The sequence below is a fragment of the Anser anser genome, assembly GCF_964211835.1.
Source record: "Anser anser genome assembly, chromosome: 14".
Classification (NCBI taxonomy): Eukaryota; Metazoa; Chordata; class Aves; order Anseriformes; family Anatidae; genus Anser; species Anser anser.
Window position 1 is genome coordinate 18,818,888 of NC_139735.1, and position 23,155 is coordinate 18,842,042.

General features: G+C 35.2%; 1 protein-coding gene across 14 annotated transcripts in view; it reads left to right on the plus strand.

Annotated features, from left to right (window-relative positions):
- GABRB2 (gamma-aminobutyric acid type A receptor subunit beta2) overlaps positions 1-23,155 on the plus strand; it is a 163,571-nt gene that overhangs the window by 113,198 nt on the left and 27,218 nt on the right. For all 14 annotated transcript variants that reach the window (XM_083798084.1, XM_083798086.1, XM_083798085.1 and 11 more), the window contains 2 exons: positions 20,897-21,034; positions 22,214-22,366. In XM_083798084.1, coding sequence (XP_083654210.1) covers positions 20,897-21,034; positions 22,214-22,366 — 291 coding nt within the window. The remainder of the gene's footprint in view (positions 1-20,896; positions 21,035-22,213; positions 22,367-23,155) is intronic.

Sequence of the window (23,155 nt, forward strand, 5' to 3'; positions counted from 1 at the left end):
ATGTGGGAATATGAGATCACTTAATTTGTAATAATGTGGAATATATGTGTCTTTGACAATTTTCCCTCTTGATTAAATATAATTTTTCTTAAACTCAAGGGATGAATTTCCTAGTATATGTGTGGAAACGGATGCTATAGTGTACTTTTCTAGGGATTAGGCCTGACACGTGTAAATATTTCTTTTGTATGATACAACCATTAGAGGATGACTGAGTTTCTTTAGTTATTTTGAACAGCCATCTATGGTATGACAATCCAATGAGACAAAGCAATCTGTTATAGTGTCCTGATAAAGGCAGTATTATTAAATTAAGGCCTGCAAATTTATTGAAATACAAGGAAAACAATCTTATCTTTCAAATAATGATACTGAACATATGAAGCAAATGACTTTCAATTTACTTAGCTGTAAGAAAATACTATGTATGGCTTTCTGTTCAAGGCTGGGTTGCAAATTTAAATGATGAGATTATGCTATTACCTGCTTTATTACTGTGCACAATATAAAAATGATACGGAATGCACAAAGCATATTTCTTGAGATCACAGATACTTAACCATGGTTTCAGAGGGAAACTAAATTGTATATAACTGGCTTCATCACTGTATGAAAGACACAGACATTAAAAGCCACAAGGGTGAAGCCAAAAGGAATAGAGTACTAATCAGTACATCATGAATCAGTCCACTTTTTTAGTTGCTTAAATCTAGTAGTTTTGATAAGTGTGAAATGGATAAATCCAAAGTAATGTGTACAAGTATATTCTTCAGTTTGATTACAGCTGCTTTGTCTCATTTCAGTTGTAAACCTTTTCTTATTAAGGGAATTCACTATTAGGAGGAGGAAGGAACCGTATTACATGACAAAATAACATGGTAAAATCTCTAGCTACTTTTCAGCATCGCACGTTGATCAAACCTGTCTAAATGCCAATGAGGTGGGACTTCTCCAGTTTTCAGTAATAGTTGATCCAGCTTAGATGTGTTATTCCTAGACAGAAAATAAGCAGTGGGAATTAGTGTTCTTTTGTATTAATTTTGTGATTTTTTTTTTCAAGCACATCATTAAGATACTGGTGTGAGTGTGGGGAACTGTTGATTCCTTAGGGATTGCAAATTCTTTAATGTATTCCTGCAGTTCAGTATAGGGCTTAAGAAAATGAGAAATTTACAACTGCTGAATGGGGAAAAAGCTGTATACATGTTAAAAGCCTTGAAATCGATTTCCGTTAAAGATTTGCGAAGGCTGTGTATATATGTGCACATATGTATATAAATCAACATAAAGTAGCATTTTTGTTTCTTCTAAAGCATCAGTTGCCTATTTCAAGTACTAGGTGAATGATACGTATACTAATACAGAAATCTAGTTAGTTTCAAAAGTTAGTGTACAAAAATCAATGGAGGAGATGGAATGGTTCTATTACAGGTTCGGTTATATAGTGCCTTGCATCTCAATCAAGTTGAGTGATCTGTGTGTTTAAGTGACTTGAAATGTTCGTTCGTCTTTGCAGAAACATTTATTACAAGTAATTAGCTGTTTAAACTATTGACCAGCCAAAGAGAACTTCTGTCGGATTGTTTTATCTTTTTGCTCTTGTTGTTACATGCAATGAAAAGCATAAAAAGTTCACTGTAAGGTTCTGTCAACTTTAGCCAACTTCAACAAAGCAAGCATGTAAGAAATGTGTAATTTATTACTATGAAAGAAAGATGAACCAGATGGGGACTTAGATGAGAAAAATGTAGCATATCCATGCTCTTACCTTCTCTCTTGCAGTTATTTCTCATTTAAAAATATATATTTGCTTCTGTTTGGTTATATATATGTGTCCATTAATAGATACGCTTCAGTTATTAGACAGTGAAAAATTTGTGAATGACTTTATGTGATTGTGAGTCCCAGCCTAAGCACCAGGAATGTGTGTTATTTCATGGTACCTGCAATATTTCCTAGTTGCATTAACTCCCACAACAAAGAGGTGTGCTCTGCACACTAGAATTTGTCTGTTACCAATAATAATCTTAGCCTTGTTTATACAACCATAGCACTTCTGACCACTTAACAAAGATGAGATACAAAGATGGACAGGAGAGATACAGACGGCTATGAAGTAGGGAGCACAATGGAAAGGACAGCAATAGTGATCACAACAACATAGACTTAAATCTTCTGTTTTGGGAGATGAGACAGTACTGGAAAGTGGAGATTCAAGCCTATGCTGTAATGCTTTAATCATTGTATCTTTTGTCAGACAGACTTAGAGCAAGCATGGACTTGCATGGAAATGCAATTTGCAAAAGAGACCATCTGCAAAAGACAAATGGAAAATAAGTCCAGAGAGGAACTTTTTAGAATAGGAAGGACTGCCAGTCCTGGGTCCATGTTTTTACTCAAAACCTGACAGCACATCACTCATTCTTCCTTCATTGCTTGTATATTTTAGATGGAAGATATGTTTTCCTCTGACTGCTGTTCTGGAATGCTAATGGTGAGCTGTGGAAGTGCAAAGCTTTCATGGCAGGAGACATTACGCTAAGGGCTATGCTTCAAAGGTCACAGCCCTACAGAGCTTTTGAGATACCACTGCAGACAGCATCTTTTTTTTTTCAGAAGCTCCTTAGCAATCAGGCTTGTAGAAGTGGAACTCCCTATAAGATATCTTAAGTCAGATTTTATTGTTTGGTTTTTTTTTTGTTGTTCGTTTGTTTTTAATGTCAATTCCTACATGTTGCAGTGATTTAAAATCAGTTTAAATATCTGATTTTATAGGTGCATGTTGTAATTGATTCTAGGTGCATACACAGGAATTAAGTCATTGTTTTTTAATCAACAGATCACAGCTATTTTACAGCGGATAATTAATGTCACTTGCTGAGTGAGAGCTGAGCTAGGGTAACCAAATGCTCTTGGCGAGAAGTGGGAAGGAAACCCACAGTGCACAAACAGGTAGCATTTGCACGGCACACATCATGCCCTGAAAATTTTCTTGCCAGTGTAAAAGCAACTTTGCTTCTAAAACATGTTTACAAAGTAAACAGGATTTGTTAAAGCTGTATGTATTTAATGAATGCACTACAGAAATGATCCAGACATTTCTATCATTTTGATGGTTTTGCATGGTGGACTCCCAAAACATGCTTGTTTTCTCTCATCTATACCAGTAATTGTTTGTATTCCAGCCAGATTAGATACATTACATTACATTTCCTCCTTTATTGCCTACATGTTCATGTTTTTTTTTTCCACTCTACATCAACCTACTGCTTTAGTTCTCTCTATTTATGCCACCAGGAAAAACAGTTAAGAAAAGTTAGCACTGAATTCTTAACCATTGCATTGATACCAGTTGCCAGGAATACTGATAAGTATATATTCTAGAAAGGAAATACATCTTAGCAGCTGGGCTACAGCGGCTGTAACATTAAGAATGCTTCCTCACATTTTCCTTGATGGGCACAGACCCATTTAGCTACTGTGTAGTAGCTGCAATCAGCTATGTTTGTACCAATGTGAAAAATGTGCAGTTCTGTATTTTCATTAATGCTTCAGCTGGGGAGGGAGGAAGAAGAACATCAGTGTCAGGCTGTAGACAGTAGGGCCGAGATTTGCCACGAAGAGGCTTTTCTATAGTCATTCCTACTCCTCTTTGATGTCCTGTCCATCTATTCTTATTAAAATGTCAGGCCATAGTACATTTTGCATAAATCTATATAAGTCGCAGTCAGTTTTTGACTTTTTCGGAATTCTCTTGTTTGCTAAAACATACAGTGGCTCAAGTTTTTGAAGAATCAGGGAGTGGTTGAGGTTGAAAGGGCCCTGTGGAGGTCACCTCTTGTCCTGGCGGTGGATGCCACTAAAAAGGGCCTGGCTTTCTCAGCATGGTAATTATAAAGCTTTTTTCTACAGATGCTCACTGAATTTTCACTACCATAAGTAACTTTGTACCTCTGAGCTGAAGGATTAACTACTTCTGCCCTTCCTTATGATACACAGTATGATCATCGCCCTCAATTTTAACTACGCTATTCTGTGGAGTGAGACATGTTAGTTATAATAGCAGATTATCTAGTACCAGGTGTTCTCCCTCTCCACTTTTCAAAAAAGACAGCTTAGTAATTTGGCAAAGTCATGTTCAACTGTACAGAGTATGCAGCTGAACTGGTAACATAATTTTTTTTAAATTAAAACCTTAAGTTGTAGCAGCTGATCTAAGTAATCTGTAATACATAAACCTAGTTCACATTCTTTTCTTCAAATTGCAAGGTTTTACTTTTCTTTCAATAAAAGTAATTTTAAGAAATACAGAGCATACAATTTTATGATGAAAATTTGTATTTTCAATATAGAATTCAAAATGCTAAATGACAATTAAAGTAATGGTGTTCCAGATGTCCTTTGTTGAAAGGACAGCCTTGAGGCAACAATGAACATTTTTTGAAATGCTCTTTGCATTTCCACTTAGAGACTCTGACAAGGCTTTTTTAAGTGCAGTTTTCAAAATTACTTTCTCTCTCGTTATTTATGTAATTATCAAAGCTTTAATCTTGATGTTTTATTTGTTGTACACTGCAGATACATGTGGATTTACTAACAGTAGGGCTCATTAATGATGGGCTTCTAATATTTATTCCTTTCATCATTAATAGCATAGTATTTTAACTCATAAGTATAATGCGGATGGATATAATGAATAGCTTAGTGACTTCATCTTTTCATCATTGAGGTAGTCCAGTGACTTACTGTTAATTCTAATTAAGTTATCACTGAAGCCAGAGAAAAACATTAACTGCAATAATTTGTAAAAATGAATTTGGATTTTAATTCACCAAGTTGGTTACTATAGCAACTTGCCAGGTGTAGAAAATAATTTCATCACAATTTTGCAAGATAGCACCTTTAGAATTGGATATGAAAGGTACGTTTCTGTGGATGTTTTGCATATATATCAAAGAAATACCAACTTGCTCCAAAGTTAAAAAATACTGAGAGAAATAAAACAGAAAATGGTGATGATTGAGTTTATGATTTTGGTTTATCGTTTAATTTTTAACTGTTGGGAACGCTTACTGAAGTACAGATTGCTAATTTTTGTAGGTGTTCCAATACTGTCAAGTAAATCAGTGTGGTCACTGCTAGTTTGGACATGCAAAAGATGCACTGTGGGATTTAGAAAAGTCTCAGATCAAGTCAACTTCAAAAACATGATGCAACTGAGTCGTCTTGGTTTTGCATACATTGTTGAGAAGGTACTTTCAACCATCTTCACAGATGGGACATTGCAGCTGTATCCAGTTGTTTTCCTCCAAAGGGAAGAAGACTCACAGCACAGTTTGCAAGTCCTCCTTGTCCTTTTGCTATGTGGTGTTGGCACAACCATTGTATCCCTGTGGCCACTCACAACAGCTTACAGAAGGCATTGTAGCTCTTCACATATGCAGTAGGTAAAAGGTGGTAACCAGTGGGTTTTAAACTGTGCAGAAATGAGAAAATAAGCATATTTCAGTGTTCAAACAGTATTGCTTGGGTTGGATTAGAATTTTGGAATGAGTCAGACTTCTGCAAGCAGCTCTGGTAGCTGAGGAAGCAGTACTTCTCTCATTCTGAGAGCAACAAGGATCTAAATGAGACTAGAGGAACTGTGTAGCCAACAGAACATACATTATGACCTACACATTTGTTGTTACATATTCCATGTCACTTTACACTTCAGAACAGGTGTTAGCCACAGTCTCATGGCAAAATTTTATCTTTGCTAATTAAATTCTGCTCTGCTAAATTCCCCCTGAAATTTTAATTGGATTTTGTATTCGTCACTGAATGTCATAAATTGCTGTGTGATGCTACTTCGTGCTGTTAAATGTCTGCCTTTAATTGGTAGGTGACACACCCCTTATCCCCAAATACAAAGTGAGAAAATATTTTATCATTAGTGAAATGATTTAAAATTTACTAATGCTGATAGCTACAATTCATGAAATCTTCATCAGACAAAACTATTTCTTGGTTCCCCCAGTCTTCTCAAATGACTTTATTCAGCTAAAAGCGCTGTTGGAGAATTGTCTAATGGGAATGTTCAGGTAGAACTGTAAATTGTCCCTTTCTTTAAAAAGAAACAAAGAAAAAAACTTATATCCATGCTGAGAACTGATTTAAAAACAGTATGTAGTATAAAGACAAACTATAAAATGAACTAAGCTGAAACATTGCTTGTTCTCATAAGGAAGACATGATTTGGAGGTATGTTACTAAAAACTGCTATTCTCTATGTGTTAGACCATTCACAAGTTAGCACTTCATAACACTCTGTGCATGAATTTGCACATACCTTAAATATATACTTGAACTGAATTTAGGTATGAGCCATAGACACTTCATAGTCTACAAAAGTTGAAGTGAAGGCAGACAACTTGTAACCAAAATTTTCCCATGCATTTTTGCTAATATGTTTCTAACTCATTTTCTGTTTTAAGACTCTTTTTTTTTGTGGCAATATTATTTTTTTTTTCTTCTCATAATTTGATTTGGTTTTGCCTTCCAGTAATTTAAGTGCTTAAATATTTTTAGTCTTTGTAAGCTGGAATCCTTTAATTATGCTGTTTTTCATACAGTCCAGTTTCTAATGTTGTCTAGTGTTGTCATGACAACAAAAGCTACTGAAAATCAAGTACTCAATATTAGTGTGACACTCTTTCAGATCTTCTTTCCAGGCTGAAAAAAGTTTATTGGCAGATCCTCAAAAGGTGTAAACTCTCACAACTCTATTGGTGATCAACACCATCTGATCATCTGCCACTGTATCTCTTTTCTCAGAAACAATTTTACTGCACCTTCTGAATTACCGATGACTCTGAAGTATTGGCATATGGTAGCTTTGCAGAACACAGATGATGTAATGAAACTTCTGATAAATCTCATAGTACAATTGTATTTTTAAGATTATTCTCAACAAGCTCAGTGAAAATTCTTTTTTGCAGAGAGCATCATTCCTGAATATGCAGTTCAGATTTAGGTTCTCAGGAATTTTGCCATTATCATATGCAACAAAATATGACTGCCTGGTGATGTCTTTTTTTTTTCCCTGATTTTCCTGATATTTGCTGTTTGTATGTGATCTTTTTTGATTTAATTGATATTCAAGTTATGTAGAGATTATCTGCCACCGTGTATGTTTTTATATGCATGGTTTTATGCATTATACCATGTATTCTATTAGAGTGGTAAAATATTTCAAAATCTCTATATTTAAAAATACTTTTAGCATTTTTAATGTATACATTCAGAGAAGAACTCCATTCCATTTTTTCCCCATATTCTATTGTTTTCAATGGATTGCTTGCTAGTTTGCCAATATGTTCTTTAAATGTTGGTATTATGTTAATTCCATGTCTTCAACTGTTGACCGCATTCTAAGTGTGCTGATGATCGAACAGAAAATGTTAAGAGTATGGTGTCATTTTCCTTATTTAATGATGCATCAAATAGCTATAATGAACAGGGTCATGAATATATTTAGTTTAGGGAATATGACGGCAGTTTGATCAGTGCACCATAGATTTTTATATTTATTTTAATTTAGCTGTGCTGCTTCCTATGTATATAATCTCATCCAAAATAAACAAACAAGCCTTGGAAGGAAACTGGCCATTATATAACCACACAGATATTATTAAATGTTTTTAGGTCCTTTTTACCCATTTATGCGAAGTCTTATACAGATGTTACTCCATTCTCTAATAACGTTTCTGATGTTGAAAGGTTTTAAGTGGTGCCTTCCAACTGTATGTATAATAAGGCTGCAGGAGGAATTTCGGGTGTGTTTGAGGCAGTGCAGTGGTTGTGTGTAGCTTAATGCTTGGTGGTGCATCTGCTCAGAAAGCTGCTCTATGAGCTTTGCCTCTGTGCTGCTGGGCTGCTGGTATTTGCTATGCTTGTGACAAGAGCCATACGGGTGCTTTATTGTTTTTGTTTGAGGGGAGGAGTGGAGAATGAAGGGGGGGAGACCTCCTTTATGTTAACATGCATTTATGTTTATGGTGTTTGTTACTATATAATACACTGTAGTTAATTGCCAGACAACATGCAGAGTCTAACCTGTCTGGCTGTCCGATAAGGGCTGTTTTTCTTTAGCCCTTTTCATTTGGTTTTTAAATGCATCTTCACCTACAATTTTTAAATAGCACTGCATTGGTATGAATTTGCAGACATGAATTGGTTTTCATTTCCTTAAAGAAAAATTACCCTATTTCTTCACCTTGGACTATTAGGCATAGCACTCAACATGCACTTTTTGTTTTAGTAATACTTAGTACTCTAAGGCAAGAATCAGTTTTAGTCTGTTTTTCTATGAGTGCTTGGTGCTGAGTATGTAGTGTTTTTAGCCATTTCAGCACTCTACATGCTAGCTGGGTGTAATGATAGACCTTGTACCCAGGAAAACATTGGATTTTCAGCCTTTCAACTTGTCTAACGGTTCCACAAGATGTTTCAAGTCAACATGGCTGTTAAAAGCCACTTTGGGGCAGTTCAGTTCTTTAGCGTTCCCACTTCTAACTCGTGACAAAATTACATGATAAAACCACTATGAGATGTATCAGTATCTTCAACTTAGCGCCTCCGGTGCGTGTTACACATTCCCATTTATACTTAGCTATGTAAGAAACCTTTCATTCCAAGCTTTGGACAAATAGTTACCTCATACAACAGTAGTAATAAAATCTATCATAATAAATACTATAGCATATAAGTAATTATAATATAAACAGACTGCAACAGTAATTCAAATATTATGCAAATTTGGCAGCACTGCAGGTATGACAGTGGCTTAATAAACATGGTGACAAAGTGGCTGTTAGATACCTGCAATGCTGATGTGCTCCTGAGCTATGACAGCCTCTTGGAGACCCAGGATGCTACAGAGCTGGGGTGGGGGGAAACAGCTTTCATGTGTTAACAGAGTTCACTGTACCTGCAGTCTCTTGCTCCTATACAGTAGCACCACGCTTCCTGCATATAATAACTTCGGTGAATGACACATGATACATGCAGGATAACACTTTTTAAAAGAAGGACGAAGTTAGGAAATAAGAATATAAATGTAGGTACTAAAGTGTGATGCAAATAAGCAGTGGGTTGGAGGAATATGCTAGGAATGTCACTGCAAAGGGAAGAAGACAGTTTAAATAGGGAACACTTAAGCACAGTTATGGAATACTGTGAACTCTCACGTGAAAACATCAAGTTGCTTGATATTTTAGTTTGTTTCAGGACAGAATTTGAGTCATAATTCCTTCAAGAATGAAGTTGTGCAGTTCTGAGTTTCAGGAGAAGTAGTGATTATAAAGTACTAATAATAGCATTTTCCATTGCCGCGTTGTGTATTATACATTATTGTATTATTCATGTGTTTTTCTTTTAGTAAATGACTTTGGGTTTTTTGAAGAAGGGTATTTATTTCAAAGGCATGGGAGAGGTGCAGTCCACATTGGGCTGTCAGCATAAAGATGTAGTGCTTTAACTTTTGTATTTGAGGCTGTTTTCCTTTTATGTATGTTAAAATATTGTACTGGATTCTGTTTAATGAACATTTACATGCAGATATCCTGCTTTTCCAGCCCAAGAGGCAATATTATATAATACATATTTGCATATTGACACAGTTACGATACTAGAACTAGAGGAAAACAGAATAAAAGTCAACAGTGTGTGTCAAAATATACTTGCAGAGAAAAGTTCCTTTAAGGTTTGGCATTATCTTTTCTCAGTCACATCAACTTCATGAAATAAGTACATTCTCAAGCTATGTGTGGAGTTGCTACTCACAAGAAAAGTGAATGCTAACTTTTATACAATTTTGTTAACTTACCCTTCTGAAATGTGAAATGCAGTGAAGAAGTCGTCTTGGTGTGGTGCCTGGCAACATTAAGGTCAACCACAGAGAGTGGCAGAGAATACAAGGTAAAGTGGGGTAGTACTTGTAGGGAAGGATTTCATGTGGTTTTGTGTAACATAAAAGACAAAACTTTAAAATGGACTAGAGTAAGTGAACAGTTCCAGTGACCAAGAGGAAGGGGCATTGCTTCTGCTGTGGATTTTACGGAAGTCATCTGTTGAACAAAGAGTTTGGGGCCCTGTATGGTTACAGCTTCTGTGTCACTTAAATGAAGAGAGATGATTTTTCTCCTCCTTTGGCCTTGTCCCATCTCCTGTTAAAACAATTCCACTTCCTGCTACCTTATGCATACCTATCCACAACCATTAGCATCTAGTTACCCACCAAGTAACTTCTCTTTGTATACTGCATGTACAACCTGGAGGCTTGGGGTGTCAAAAGAATTTATTCTCACCTCTTTCAGTATCCTAGGAAAGTAGTTGCAATACTGCCAACCAACCTTTGCTGTCTTTTCTGATATAGGTGTCACAACAGAGTTTCCTACAGAAAAGTCCTCTGAGCCTTGAGGCGCACAGTTCCCACTGAAATATTTTGAGAAGGCAGCAATGTGATTTCCCATACCAGCCAGCCTGTGTGAAGGTCGTGTAGGAATGTTCCAGGTCTCTGGCAGTTCTGAGGAAATACTGATGCAGTTCTAACAAGATCGGGGTATATAATTAACATTCCCATAAACTTCATTCACACAGTACTGTATAAATAGTTGTCCACAGCAAGGGTACATGTAATTATCCTTGAAAAAGCTTTTAGAAGACAGAGAACTTATCCAGATAGAAAACTATATTAAGAAAAAGTTCCAAAATCTGTGTATAAACTACTAAAAAGAAAACTACTAAAAGAAAACTAATTTTTGCAAGCTCAATTAAGTGTCCCAAACCAACCTTAATTATGCGTGTGCAAATACAGCTTGTTTTTTTTTCCAAAATTCTAATGAAGTCTAGCTGTTAACAGTAAGTTTTTAAAATATTCAATGTCTGAAAAAGGGAGCAATGTTTCTATGCTTTCATAACAAAATCTTTACTTAAAATGTTTTGGTTACTATGATGTGCTGAATAACTGTAGATAAGGGTAGAATAATATTCAAGAACATTGCCTTGCACATCACTGCAAACTAATATATCTTAATGAATAAATATTTTTCTAAATTGAACAAATGGCACAGGCACCTGACAGCGGGGCTTTCTTCTACAGATTACATTTTTCTCCTTGCAGCCTTGGATTTTTTTGTACAGCTATGGAACAATTAAGCAAAGTAGAGTATTAATGCAGTTTTATAACTAGTATGTTAAGGTTGCCAGATGTTGTTCAAATTTTCTCTCTTTTTTAATGTTCATTGGTGTTTAAATTGTAGGCTGATAATGGGTTGTGGGGAACCTAGATATCAAAACCAAATGTTGTAAGGTATTTAAAATGAGCTTATGTAGATGATGCTTTACTGATTCGTTTATTTTGATATACTCATCTTTTTATTTTCAGTTTTGAAAAGGCTAAATCTCAAATCAGATTTATTGATTGGAAAATTCCAACTTACATAGTATTTCACTGATGTTTTCTCTTAAATTAGAAACTTTGGAGATTTATTTACCTCTTAGAAAGCAATATTCAATATCTGAACCCTTTCATCACTTCCGGAACATATACAATTTTTTGTACACAGATTTTCCAAGGCATATATTTGAAATTAATGTGGCCAATCAAAGTAAAAATGTAGAGATCAGAACAAATATGAGGATGAATACAGGTTGTAATGATGGCGTTCGTGTAAATGTAGGTATTTGTTTTTCTTATGTGATCTGTATCCATAGTAAGGGGTGGGAGGAGAATATTTGTTATTTTTACCCTCAGTGTGGGTGCACATTTTATTATCAGAGTCTTCTTCCTGAAAACATAGCCTCCTAGTCAGGTGCAGAAGACAATTACTAATAGTTTTCAAATATCAGAAGCAATCTTGAGTTTTGTCCAAAAAGCTGGAGTTTTCATCAACCTTCTAAACTATCTCTTTGAGATGCAATTGAGAAATTGAGTATATATTTGCATCAAAATCCAAAAAGATGTTCCCTGCACACCCAACCTGGATCCTTAATATTGTGCCAAAAGATAACAGTACTTTGTTAATGTAATTCAAAAGTACAAATTGAATCTTCAGTTACACGTGTGTCATTTAAAAACACATGAGACTTCATATGTGATTCTTTGAATTCAGTTGAAGAGACTACCCATGCAAAATCTATTCAATTTTTAGTTATTTTGCAAGTATGTCCTTCTGTTAATGACAAAGGTATTTCCTCAAATCTATGAGGTAGATTCTGTCAATTTTTTTTCCTCAGTTATATTCACACATAGCACAGGATACTTGACAAGTGAAGACTAAGCAGATTAAGGCTGACTAGGTTCAAGATAGTGGAATGCCTTCAAATTGCTTTAGTTGAGGAAATGTACCATCAACAGTAGAAGGAGGGCAGGAAGATAGTGTAGAACCAGAAATCATGGTATTTATTGCCTTGGAGATTTGTGGCTTCCTTTCACTCATTTGAAACAGCTATGACTTACTTTTTTTCTTGGGTGATTTTGCCCCCAGTATGCTCAGTCAGTTTATCCAATTGTTGTGGGCTTGTTACGTGAAAAAAGTGCCACAGACCTTTTTAAAGGAACTGTAAAGTTCATTTTTTTTAATACAGTACTTGTTTAATTATTCAGTCCCTTAGAGAATAAGTTAACAAAACACTGCACAAATGCAGTGAAAGTATTACAGTTGAACAGAACTATTGTCCACTTGTTTAATGTTGGATTTTATATAATGACCCAATTAATATTTAAGAGATGCATGATGCATTTACTGAATTTTGTTCGGGTAATAATTTTTAGCCCTGTATATTAAATAAGTGCACTTGATTAACATGGTTTTTACACTGGAAGTTTTGGGTATGGCAGAAAGTTCAAGCAGGCATTCCCTTCAGAGATGATCCAGAGTTAATCAATGCAAAAACCAACAGATTGTTGTCAACATCATCCTCAGAAGGGAAGACTTGGTCATCTGGTAAATGAAATAAATGAGTAAGAAGATACAAACTGTGACAGAGCTCTGGGCTAGGATGTTTCTAGGTACTATATATGTATGTAGTTACATGTATATAGAGTTACATACATATATGTATGTAGTTACATTGCTTGGTTGCAGAAATTAGATACGTAATTTTAATGGTGATGGAAATCCTTAAACTTTAGACATTTAAATAAACAAAACCGAACCAGATGTTGTCAATTTATGGCATTGTAGAGACTGGCATTGGACAGTGTGTTGGTGGAATCTCAGAAACAAGACAGTTTCTGTCAATGTGGCACCTGATTTGGCCAAATTAGACATCATTAGCTTCGTATCATTGCGCCACTGTGCTGCATATACTCATCTCTGTCACCTGAAGAACCCTTAACTTTGCAGAATCTCTGTGGTTTTTAGATGATTTATACTGGTGAGAGTAACTCAAATTTGGAAGTAGAAGGATTGCAAGAAATTGTAAAGATCTTGGCTCGTGAAAGTTTTTGAGAATTACTACGTTGATGTTCTGCCCATCTATTTCTGAACTTTTTCTTTTCCTAGAAGTATTTTAACAGTGAAAATTTACTTCTGAAAGCATTTTGCATGATTTCCTTTGAATTCATTAGGGAAGGAAAAAAATTAAAAAAATAAAAAACAGCAAGTAGGTTTATTGTGTTGTACCAGGGGACCTATTATACAAAGGTTGCAGGGTTTACCATAAGCAAGAATCAGGCCTACATGAAAATTAAACTTGGTTCTGATAAAGCCATAAAAAGCTCACTCTGAGCCCTGGAATCAATTCTGTAATATCACCTGTCCATCAAAAGCCTTTTTTAAAAACAAAAATAAAAAATTTGCTGTCCTATGGTGATTATAGAATCATGGAGTCAAACTTCCTTCTTCCCTTCTTTCTTCTTCTTACTCCACTTTCCCCAGTAAGGAACCATTTTTATTTCTTGAAAATAATTGTTTTATTTTTTATACCTTGAAGATAATTGTAGGTTTTTTTGTTGTTGTTGGTTTTGTGTTTTTTTTTTAGACGTTACCAATTTAATCTAAAAATCAATTGCATTTCACTGTAGTCAGAGAATTGTACATTGCCTTTTGTATCCAAATCCTTAGAGTCTTTGGGGAAGAAGTCTTTGAAGTGAAATGTAAAAAGAATCTTAATGTTTTATGCAGAAAGATAGAAAGGGGTGAGAAAGAGGAGGAAGAAATAAGTATGAAATGTTTTTTTTCAATTTGTTCTATGCCAAATGTGTTCAGCTGTACACAAATCTGACTTTCCTTCTCCTTTTCATATCGTCCTATTGATTTTGGTGTGCAGTGACTTCTATTTCCCTCAGCTTTGAAGAATTCCACAAACTCAAAGAAACACTTCTAACTTATTTTTTTCTGGCGATGTTTTTCAATGAATCAGTGGATGGTGAAGAATAAAGTGGTGCAGTGAAGTAAGTTTGAGTTTTCTGAAGGGTTCTAGGATTTCAGAATATGCTTTGCATGTGAATTATGATTTTACAAGGAAATTTAGCTGTTTGCTCTGTGCAAATGCAAAGCTGCTGAAGAAATTGCTTTTGAAAGAATTCAGTAGTTCATAATTTAAAAATAAATAAAATGCACATATACTACTATTAAAGGTGTTCTGTGATCTGTTAATACAAACAAGATTAACCATTTATTTAGTGTTTCTGTATAGCATTCATCTCATGCTACAGGGTCTCTAGATGTCAAGTTTTTCTCAGTTAGGCTGATAGTCCTGAGTCTGCTTTTAAGTAAGTTAATACGTCTTAGGACTGTCACGTTAGAATATTTTTGTGTATTCTTATCAACACATTCAGTCTGGTATAGACAGCGTAATCCATTGTGCTCTCCATTTTACTTTGAGAAGCTACTTTATTTTGAGGGGTTAGGCAAAGAAAATCCATTTGATAGCAGCTGACATTGGTACTCTTTCCCTCTCTGAGTCCATAGATTTTTGTATATTGTAAAGATGCTGTCATTTTTCAAAAAATAGTGTTTATAATACAGCTGTATTATCCTCCACAACATGTGTGCTGTTCTTCTTGTAAAAGGTTGCTTTATAATAGTATTTCTTTCCAGATCCTGCTGCTTAGTTTTTACATGTTTGTTGGTGTTGACCAAAAGTCAAATATGTTAGGTCATCAGAAATATTGTGCAATGCCAGCTTTTACCAAACCTCCAGAACTGCTGGGCAAAAATCACATTGGAGTGGCCAAGTAGTTCTTCATCATGCTTCAGTGCTGATAATGCCTAGAACAATTGATAGAAGATCTAACTAGAGGGACACTTGGACATTTTCTCAGATGAACTTGAACGGAGTTAGGATTAAATTCCCAACAGAACCCTTTGGCTCATTGTTAATGCTGAAGTGGTTTTCCTTAGTTTGGACATGATGCAGAATGAAAGCTTCCATTCCCCAACACTGTTCTAAACATGCTCAGACAATTTTCTGATGGTTCAGAACAGAATGACATTAATTCACAGCCTCGGAATCCTCTCTACATTTTGGCTGTATTTACACTGTTTTTCATGTTTGTCATTACTTTTTTTTTCCCTAAAATCAACAAATATCTTATCTCTAGTCTCCATGTGCTACAGTAGCATTAATATGTGGACTACTTGAATTTCCATACAGAGTGCACACTGCTTGTTAGAAGTGTACGTGTATCTATATATATCAATCTAGAATATAGCCCTGCTGTCATGTACAAACAAAAGCATTGTAAGGCAATGAATCCCACTGATCAATCCAATTTAGATAAATTGGCATTTTTTAACAATGTGTGGTGTTTCTGGTAACTGTCTTGTGTTCAAATAATCTCATGCTCAGCTAGTAATTTTACAGCTTTCATTTGAGGTTGTGTGCATTTAAAGAGTTTCTAAATTTTGATTTCTGATAAAAAGACAAAAGTGGTTTTTTTTTTGTTTTTTGTAGTTTCTGTATGAAGAGGTTTTTATTCTGCATGCTTCTAGTTGTTTGTTTTCCTTCTACAAGGAATGACAGATGATAAAGCACTGAAGTACAGGCAATGATAAACACCCTGTCCATGTTAATGGGAGTTGAGAATGCTTTGCTTCCCTCAGGATTGGTGCCATATTTCCAGGGCAATATATTGATTTGGTTGACTGCCGATGTGTGATGCATGACAGAAATGAGAAATCGAACATTTTGAATGTGAAGTAAATCGTGCTGCTGATGATATATAAATGATTTAGGAAAAAGCAATCAATCAGATTCTCTGTCCTGGTAGCAGTGCCACGTACAATTTAATATATGGTAAAACAACAACTCTTTTGCAATCAAAATCAAATAGTGGTGTGTTTGTTTGTTTACTAAAATCAGGTTCTTGCAAAAAATTACTTGCAGAATTTTTTTTTTGTATGCTTTACTTTCTGCATTACTGATGTAATCTGACAGTTAAGAAATACTGAACTAAAATTCATTAATTTTGCCTTTCTTGTCAAGGGCCTTAGTTGATTCTTTTTAGGCTTCCTATTGCTGTTTTAAATTCCTTGGTCTTTAAATAATTTTAACTTGTCAGTAGAGTTGTTTTGAGTCCCAAATACCTGCAGATGGGGTTTATTATAACCACATATAATTGGACTTTAATACCTGTAAAACATCCACTAGGGACTTGAATAGGCCCTTTCTCTTTTCTGGCAGATGTTTTGCAGATATTAGACTTATATCCCATTATCTTTGGGTACTTTAGCAGTTCACAAAAGTATTCATTTGAAGATGACTATAATATTCTTTTCTCCCCTTCTCCATTTTATGAAATGAAAGTGATAATGTATTCTTCTTGGGAGGAAAGAGAAGTACTTTAATGAAAGCTTGAAGAGACTTCCTAAAATATTTCTTATTGATACCCACTAACCAGTCTTGTCATTCAACATCAAAGCCTCAGTTTAACATTTTTCCTAGCATAAAGTACCTTAAGCAGCAGGGAGTTCTGCACTGTCTCCCTGGAGCAGCCCAGCAGTGCATAGTCTAGAATCATCAATTTGAATTTTTGGGTGAGATTTTTCAAAGGAGTTCAGCTCTTCTTCAAGAAGTAGTTGTCAATATTTGCCTAGTACTAAGGCTGTAAGAATACAGAGAGCACTGTAACCACACCTCTCATTTTTACTGGTAGAGAGGGAGAACTGGAACATTTGGCAGTGTACTAGAAGTTGAATCCTGGAGTTCCTTCCTGTGTGAGCCCTGGTATGATTAGACAGTTCCGCGGAGTATTAGTGGGACCAAACCATGTGTGGGCAGTTGGGCAGAAAAGTTCTACTGTCAGATGTTTTGAAACACATAATTAAAAACTGTTTGGACATTTATAAATGTGTTTTCTCTAATATAACTTTTTTTTTTTTTTTCCCCATACTGGAATTTATTTTAGCATTTATTTAGTCAGGAAAAAAAATAAAAAGCATTAGTTTTAAAATTTAACAATTAATCCTTCAAAGTTTTTTAAACAGACTTAGAATCTGGAACTTGCTGTTTGAATTAGTTGGGTAGGTTTGAGATGTATTAAGAAAAACTCAGCAAGTAAGAGTGAACCCTCACAACAAGGTTTGTAATATTCTTTCTAAACTCTCACAGGATGCTCTTTTATTTCTTTCATATATAATTGTTTTTAAAGCTCAAGATCAGCCAGTTTTTTCATATGTTATATTATGTTACTGTCCTGGTTTCAGCTGAGACAGAGTTAATTTTTTTCATAGGGTCTGGTATGTGCCCTGTTTTGGATTTAGGAGAAAATAATGCTGATCACGCTGAAGTTCAAGCTGTTGCAGAGCAGCGCTCACGCAGAGCTGAGGACATTTCAGATCCTCCTGCTGTCCTGCCATCAAGGAGGCCGGGGGTTCACCAGGAGCTGGGAAGGGGCAGGACTAGGACAGCTGGCCCAGGATGCCCACAGGGACACCCCGTACCATGCAGCGTTATGAGGGGAGAGTAAAACTGGGGAGGCTGGTCAGAGGGGCTGCTGCTGCTTAGGGATGAGATGGTCATCAGTCAGCAGGTGGTGAGAAACTGCATTGTGCACCACTTGCTTTGTATATGTTGTTACTATTATTATTAAATGTTTTCAAGCTGTCTGTTTCACAGATTGGATTCATTGGTTCAAGAAACTAATTCCTCGTTACTTAGAAGGGCCTCAGTATTTCAGGACATTTTGGAAGGGAAGAGACTTAAAGTATTGTACTCTTCCACCCTTCCATCTTCAGCCACCTTTTGCTGGTTTTAGTCTGTTGAGCAAATATAACAAGGTTAACTGAAGAAATGAGAGAGAGGGAGGGAGGCACTCATGTAATTATGCAGTTTCAGAAAATAATAATTAAGCAAATTACGTTATTTCCTCATGAGAACAAATTCTCCTGGGTAAATCTGAAATTTGACTTTTTTTTTTTTTTAATAATTTAACTGATGCTATAGAACAATTCAAAATCAGTTCTAACAAGAGGCTTGGCTGAACAAAGAATGCCTTGCATAGTCATCGGAAGTAGTTGTGCTAAAACTGTTCTTATCTCTAGATACTACATCTCTTGGTCAACAGGCTACAGTTTTATGGCGTAAATTTCTACATGAGCTAAATTAAAACTTGTAGGCTCTGATGATTAAAAGTGAAAGCTTGAACATATTTTTTGTCACAAAGTATGTAAGAAGCATCAGTACAATTGTGTAATCAAAGCTACTGCTTGTTTGATTACAGAGGTTAGACCAACTGACAGATAGCATTAATCTTGGCTCCTTTTCAGACCTCTCATGTTTTAGACTATGACCAAGTAACATGCATTGAATGTAAAGATTGACATCTCTGAGATTCTTCATTTCACAAAAAAATCAGTATAGAGGAATTTAGGTGATTTACTTGACGGCAATGTCCAAACAGAAAAGGGAAGCTAAATATTATGTGAGGCTATTAGTCCAAATTATGTTAAGTTTTTCCTTTGCTTCTACTCTTGGTAATGCAAAAGAGAAAGTATGACTGGCAACAAACTGGTAACTATTGACGTAAGCTATTTGATGATGTGAATTCAAACTCTGTTTCTTAAGGAGTCTGAATACGTCAAAAGTCATAGCATGTTTCGCTTTTTTTTTTTTTCTCCCTGCACTGTTGAAGCTTATTTGGAAGATATGGGTCTCTTCTTGTCTTTGGTTCATGTTGTCAGTTAGTTCCAGTCTTTTTTTTTTTTTTTTTTTTTTGGTAAATGGCAAGGTTAAGAAAGAACATATTTCACAAAGAGATGAAAAAATCTATTCTCATTGGTTTTGCTGTTAATGTCAGCAATTCTGAAAGAAGAGCAGGTTCCATCTTGAATTCTTGATGTCAACCATATGTTCAAAATCTGTCCCATATAAGTAAGATGGCTCTGGTTGCTGAATTTAGTTTTCATTTTTCTGCCATCAAACTTATTTAGGTTTTCATGATGCTAGCTAGCATCATGAAAAACAGAAGGAAAGAGTCACACACACAAAACTGGAATTGCCATCAAAATGCTGTAAGAATGTGACTATCAAAATACTTTAAAACTTACTGTATATTGAATAGATTTTTATGGTTGTTTCAGTGTTTTCATGTATCATTTGGTTCATATCTTCAAACTTGCTAGCTTTCTGCTACTGCTATACACCTGGTTTATACTAGGTTTATCAAAAATTAATGATGCATGGTACCAGTTTTTATAAATTCTGGGTTATCACAAAATAGATATTACTTGCATTATTACTTGGAATCAAATCACATTTGAGCACTCTTGAATGTCATTCAGTGTGGTTTTGTTTTTTGTCTGTGGGCAAGATCAAACTCAAATATATATAATTTTATTATGTGAGTTTCCCACAATATAATAGTCATTATTTGCTCATAACTGTTTCTTTATACTTTCAATTTTCAACAGCAAAAATCTTTAGTAATTTACAAACCTTTGCAAGGGTCTTATTTCCTATTTTTGTTGCAGATTTATTTCTGTTCTCCACTGGTCAGTTTTCTACACCAATAGAGTATTCAGGTTAGCTCAACAGCTGCTAGGAGAACTCAGATACAGATTTCATGCATATGTTCTACGAGTGTGAGAACACTAATGCTGTTTTCTTTTTTCCTGTCTTTTTGTTTGTTTGGTTGGTTGGTTTTTTGTTTGTTTGTTTTGATGTCATTGTTTGTTTTAGCTATCCAGAGCGTGATGGCTTTTGAATCTGTTATTGTTGCTTTTTATGGGTGCCACACTAAATGTGACTGTCTTTTCTTGCATTCAAGCCTCTTTTGGAAAAAGGAGTGGCCTTGTTTTATAAGTAAATCTAAATGGGTTTGAACCACAGTTTTTCCTTTTCATCAAAAAAAAAAAAATTAAATAACAGGTGAGGTTATAAACCACTCTGCATTCAGAGCAAATGTCGTAAGATACTGTATGCTTAGCATCTTTCTTAACCATGTTCCTCTCACTGTCCTCTTTCCTATGCTGACCAGGTTGCACAAGACAAATACATCTCTTCTGTACCTCTCTTGGTGACCTGCCTACATTTTGGTTACCGTTGCTGATGTTTTGGCCCAGGTGTTGCAATTGCAGTAAACCCACACTGTTTTCTTCAGCCTTGGGATCAGCTGCTACCTTGAGCTGTTGAATGTGCAGTTACTATCCATAGATAGGATGTGTGTAATTGTAGTTTCCTCTTAAAGGTTTGCTTTATGAATATATTAGTATTTAAAAAAAAAAAAAAAGATAAGAAATATACCTAGAATTGCCATTTGAAATGATACCCATGTCTGTGTACTTATCTATTTTATCATTAGTTTTTTAGAAATATATTTGAAAGTATTTTATGAATGAATTCTTTTGACTGTTCTCCATGATGTGGAAAGTGATGTGTATCTGAACTCTTTGCTCCTGTTTTATAGATGGCTATACAACAGATGACATTGAATTTTATTGGCGAGGGGGTGATAATGCAGTCACAGGAGTGACAAAGATCGAACTGCCACAGTTCTCCATTGTAGACTACAAGCTTATCACCAAGAATGTTGTTTTCTCTACAGGTTTGTGGAGGGGAAGCTACAAGGGGAATTCACTGGAAAGACTTTTAAAAATGGGCGAGTTCTCAATCTGTAGTTCAGGATCTGAACAAAAATTTTAGAAATGGAAGTAAATTAAGGCAGCAACTGAATTTTAAAAAATAAAGCAGTTGTTATTACAGCTTCCACAGTGTATCAGTCATTAACATGTGAAGAAGATACAATAGCCTGTCTCGTTATGGCTCAGTCAAGTCTTTTTCTGTTTTTCTATGAAAATTGACGAAGCCCCCTCAGTGCCCTAGCACCAACAAGATATAGCCCAGCTTGCAGAAACCTTTCTCTCACTGTTTCTAGATGTTTCTTGTGCCAAGCTGTGTAAGGCTAATTATTTTGTCTTCACTGTAAAATCTTTCATGTCCTCCTTCCACAGGACTGTAGTTTAGCCTATGCTAGCTAACATATGACTTTTGGAAGGCTGAAAATATGATGTAGGACAAGAAGTGGAAAATAAGATTGGAATTCTTGAACAAACAACTAAAACATTTCAAAGATATATTAAATTATTCAAGAGAAACAAGACTTGGGCTATCGGTATTTACGTTCTCTACCTACTTGAGAAAGCTGCTAGGTATGTTCAAAATAAAATTAGGAAAAAACAAAACAAAACAAAAAAAACAACACAGATATGGACAGAAATCATCTTGGGAAGGAGTATAGAAGGACTGTGCATTCCAAATTCTTCAAAACCAGGGAGAGCAGGACTTGAATACATAGTGATCTGTAGGTACCCATTTCAACGAGTGTTTCATACACTTTTTTTTTTTTTCCTGCTGTTCAGTGACAAAGGGGAAGTGTTGCATTGTTTGGATAGAAGGTTAGAACAAAGGTTACCCTGAAGGAGGCATGCTGCAGCTTGTCAGTGAAGAAGCATTTTTATGCTTTGATTCTGTGAAGTATGTTTTGGCTGTTGATTCCTGAATATTATGATTACCATCAGGAAAGAACCTAGCAGCATCCTTGTTACCCTTAAAATAAAAGATTATTTAATCTCAATTCTTGCTAGAAATTTTACAGCTGATTATCCTGGATGTTTCAACTCTGTGTGTACTCTATGTTGCATGAAGCGATAAAACCAGAATAATAGGAAAATGTTTTCAGGCTTTGTGCAAATAAATTATGGCCATACCAAATATTCTCTTTTAGGTGCCTACCCAAGGCTGTCTCTCAGCTTTAAACTTAAGAGAAACATTGGTTACTTCATTCTACAGACCTACATGCCTTCTATTCTGATCACTATCCTGTCCTGGGTTTCCTTCTGGATTAATTATGATGCTTCAGCTGCAAGAGTTGCTTTAGGTAGGCATTTTTACACATCTCATGTAGTGTGCACTAGCTGAATTCTTTTTCTTGCTTCTGGCTTAGTGGATAGTGCATGATTTGAAAATCAAATCTCAGATCTTTTTATGTCTGGCTTGTAAGCTTTGTATTATTTGAATCAGCATTTAAATCATCCCAATTTAAATAAAAATTAAAGTGATTTCATGTCTGAATTAGCTAACTGTATAATCATTGTAACCAGAATTAGCCTAATTGTCTCAATGTTTTCTGTTGTTGTTTTACTGCTTGTTCTTCAAAGAGAATACATTTCATTTGGTTTTGCTCATGGCAGTCCAGAATACACATTCAGCACCATATTATGGAATATAAATTGCTTTTCCTTTTGGGTATGAATTAAATAAAATTTTACTAGGGTTTTATAGGTAACTTCTCTGAAGTTGAAGCTCCTTAAATTGAGTTTTTTTTTTTCTTAACTGTTACCTTGCATTCTAAAAGTAAAACCATTTGCCTAATTAATTTGTTGAGAACTCTTATCTCATCAGTAATCCCATGTGTCCTTGTTTATACTGTGCCCCTCATCAGAGGATCCAAGCATGTTACAAAAATAAATGAGCATCTATTGTCAAATTTTGTATAAATCAGACTGATTCCTGCATAGTCCTGAATCAGATAAGTAAGTAAATCACCACAAAAGACAACTGAGAATTTGACATTTTAGGTTTATATAACATTTATTTTTTCCAGGCCTTTCTGCATTTTGTAGTAAGAATTTAAGTCTGCAGAGAGCATGAAAATGCTAGAGGAAAG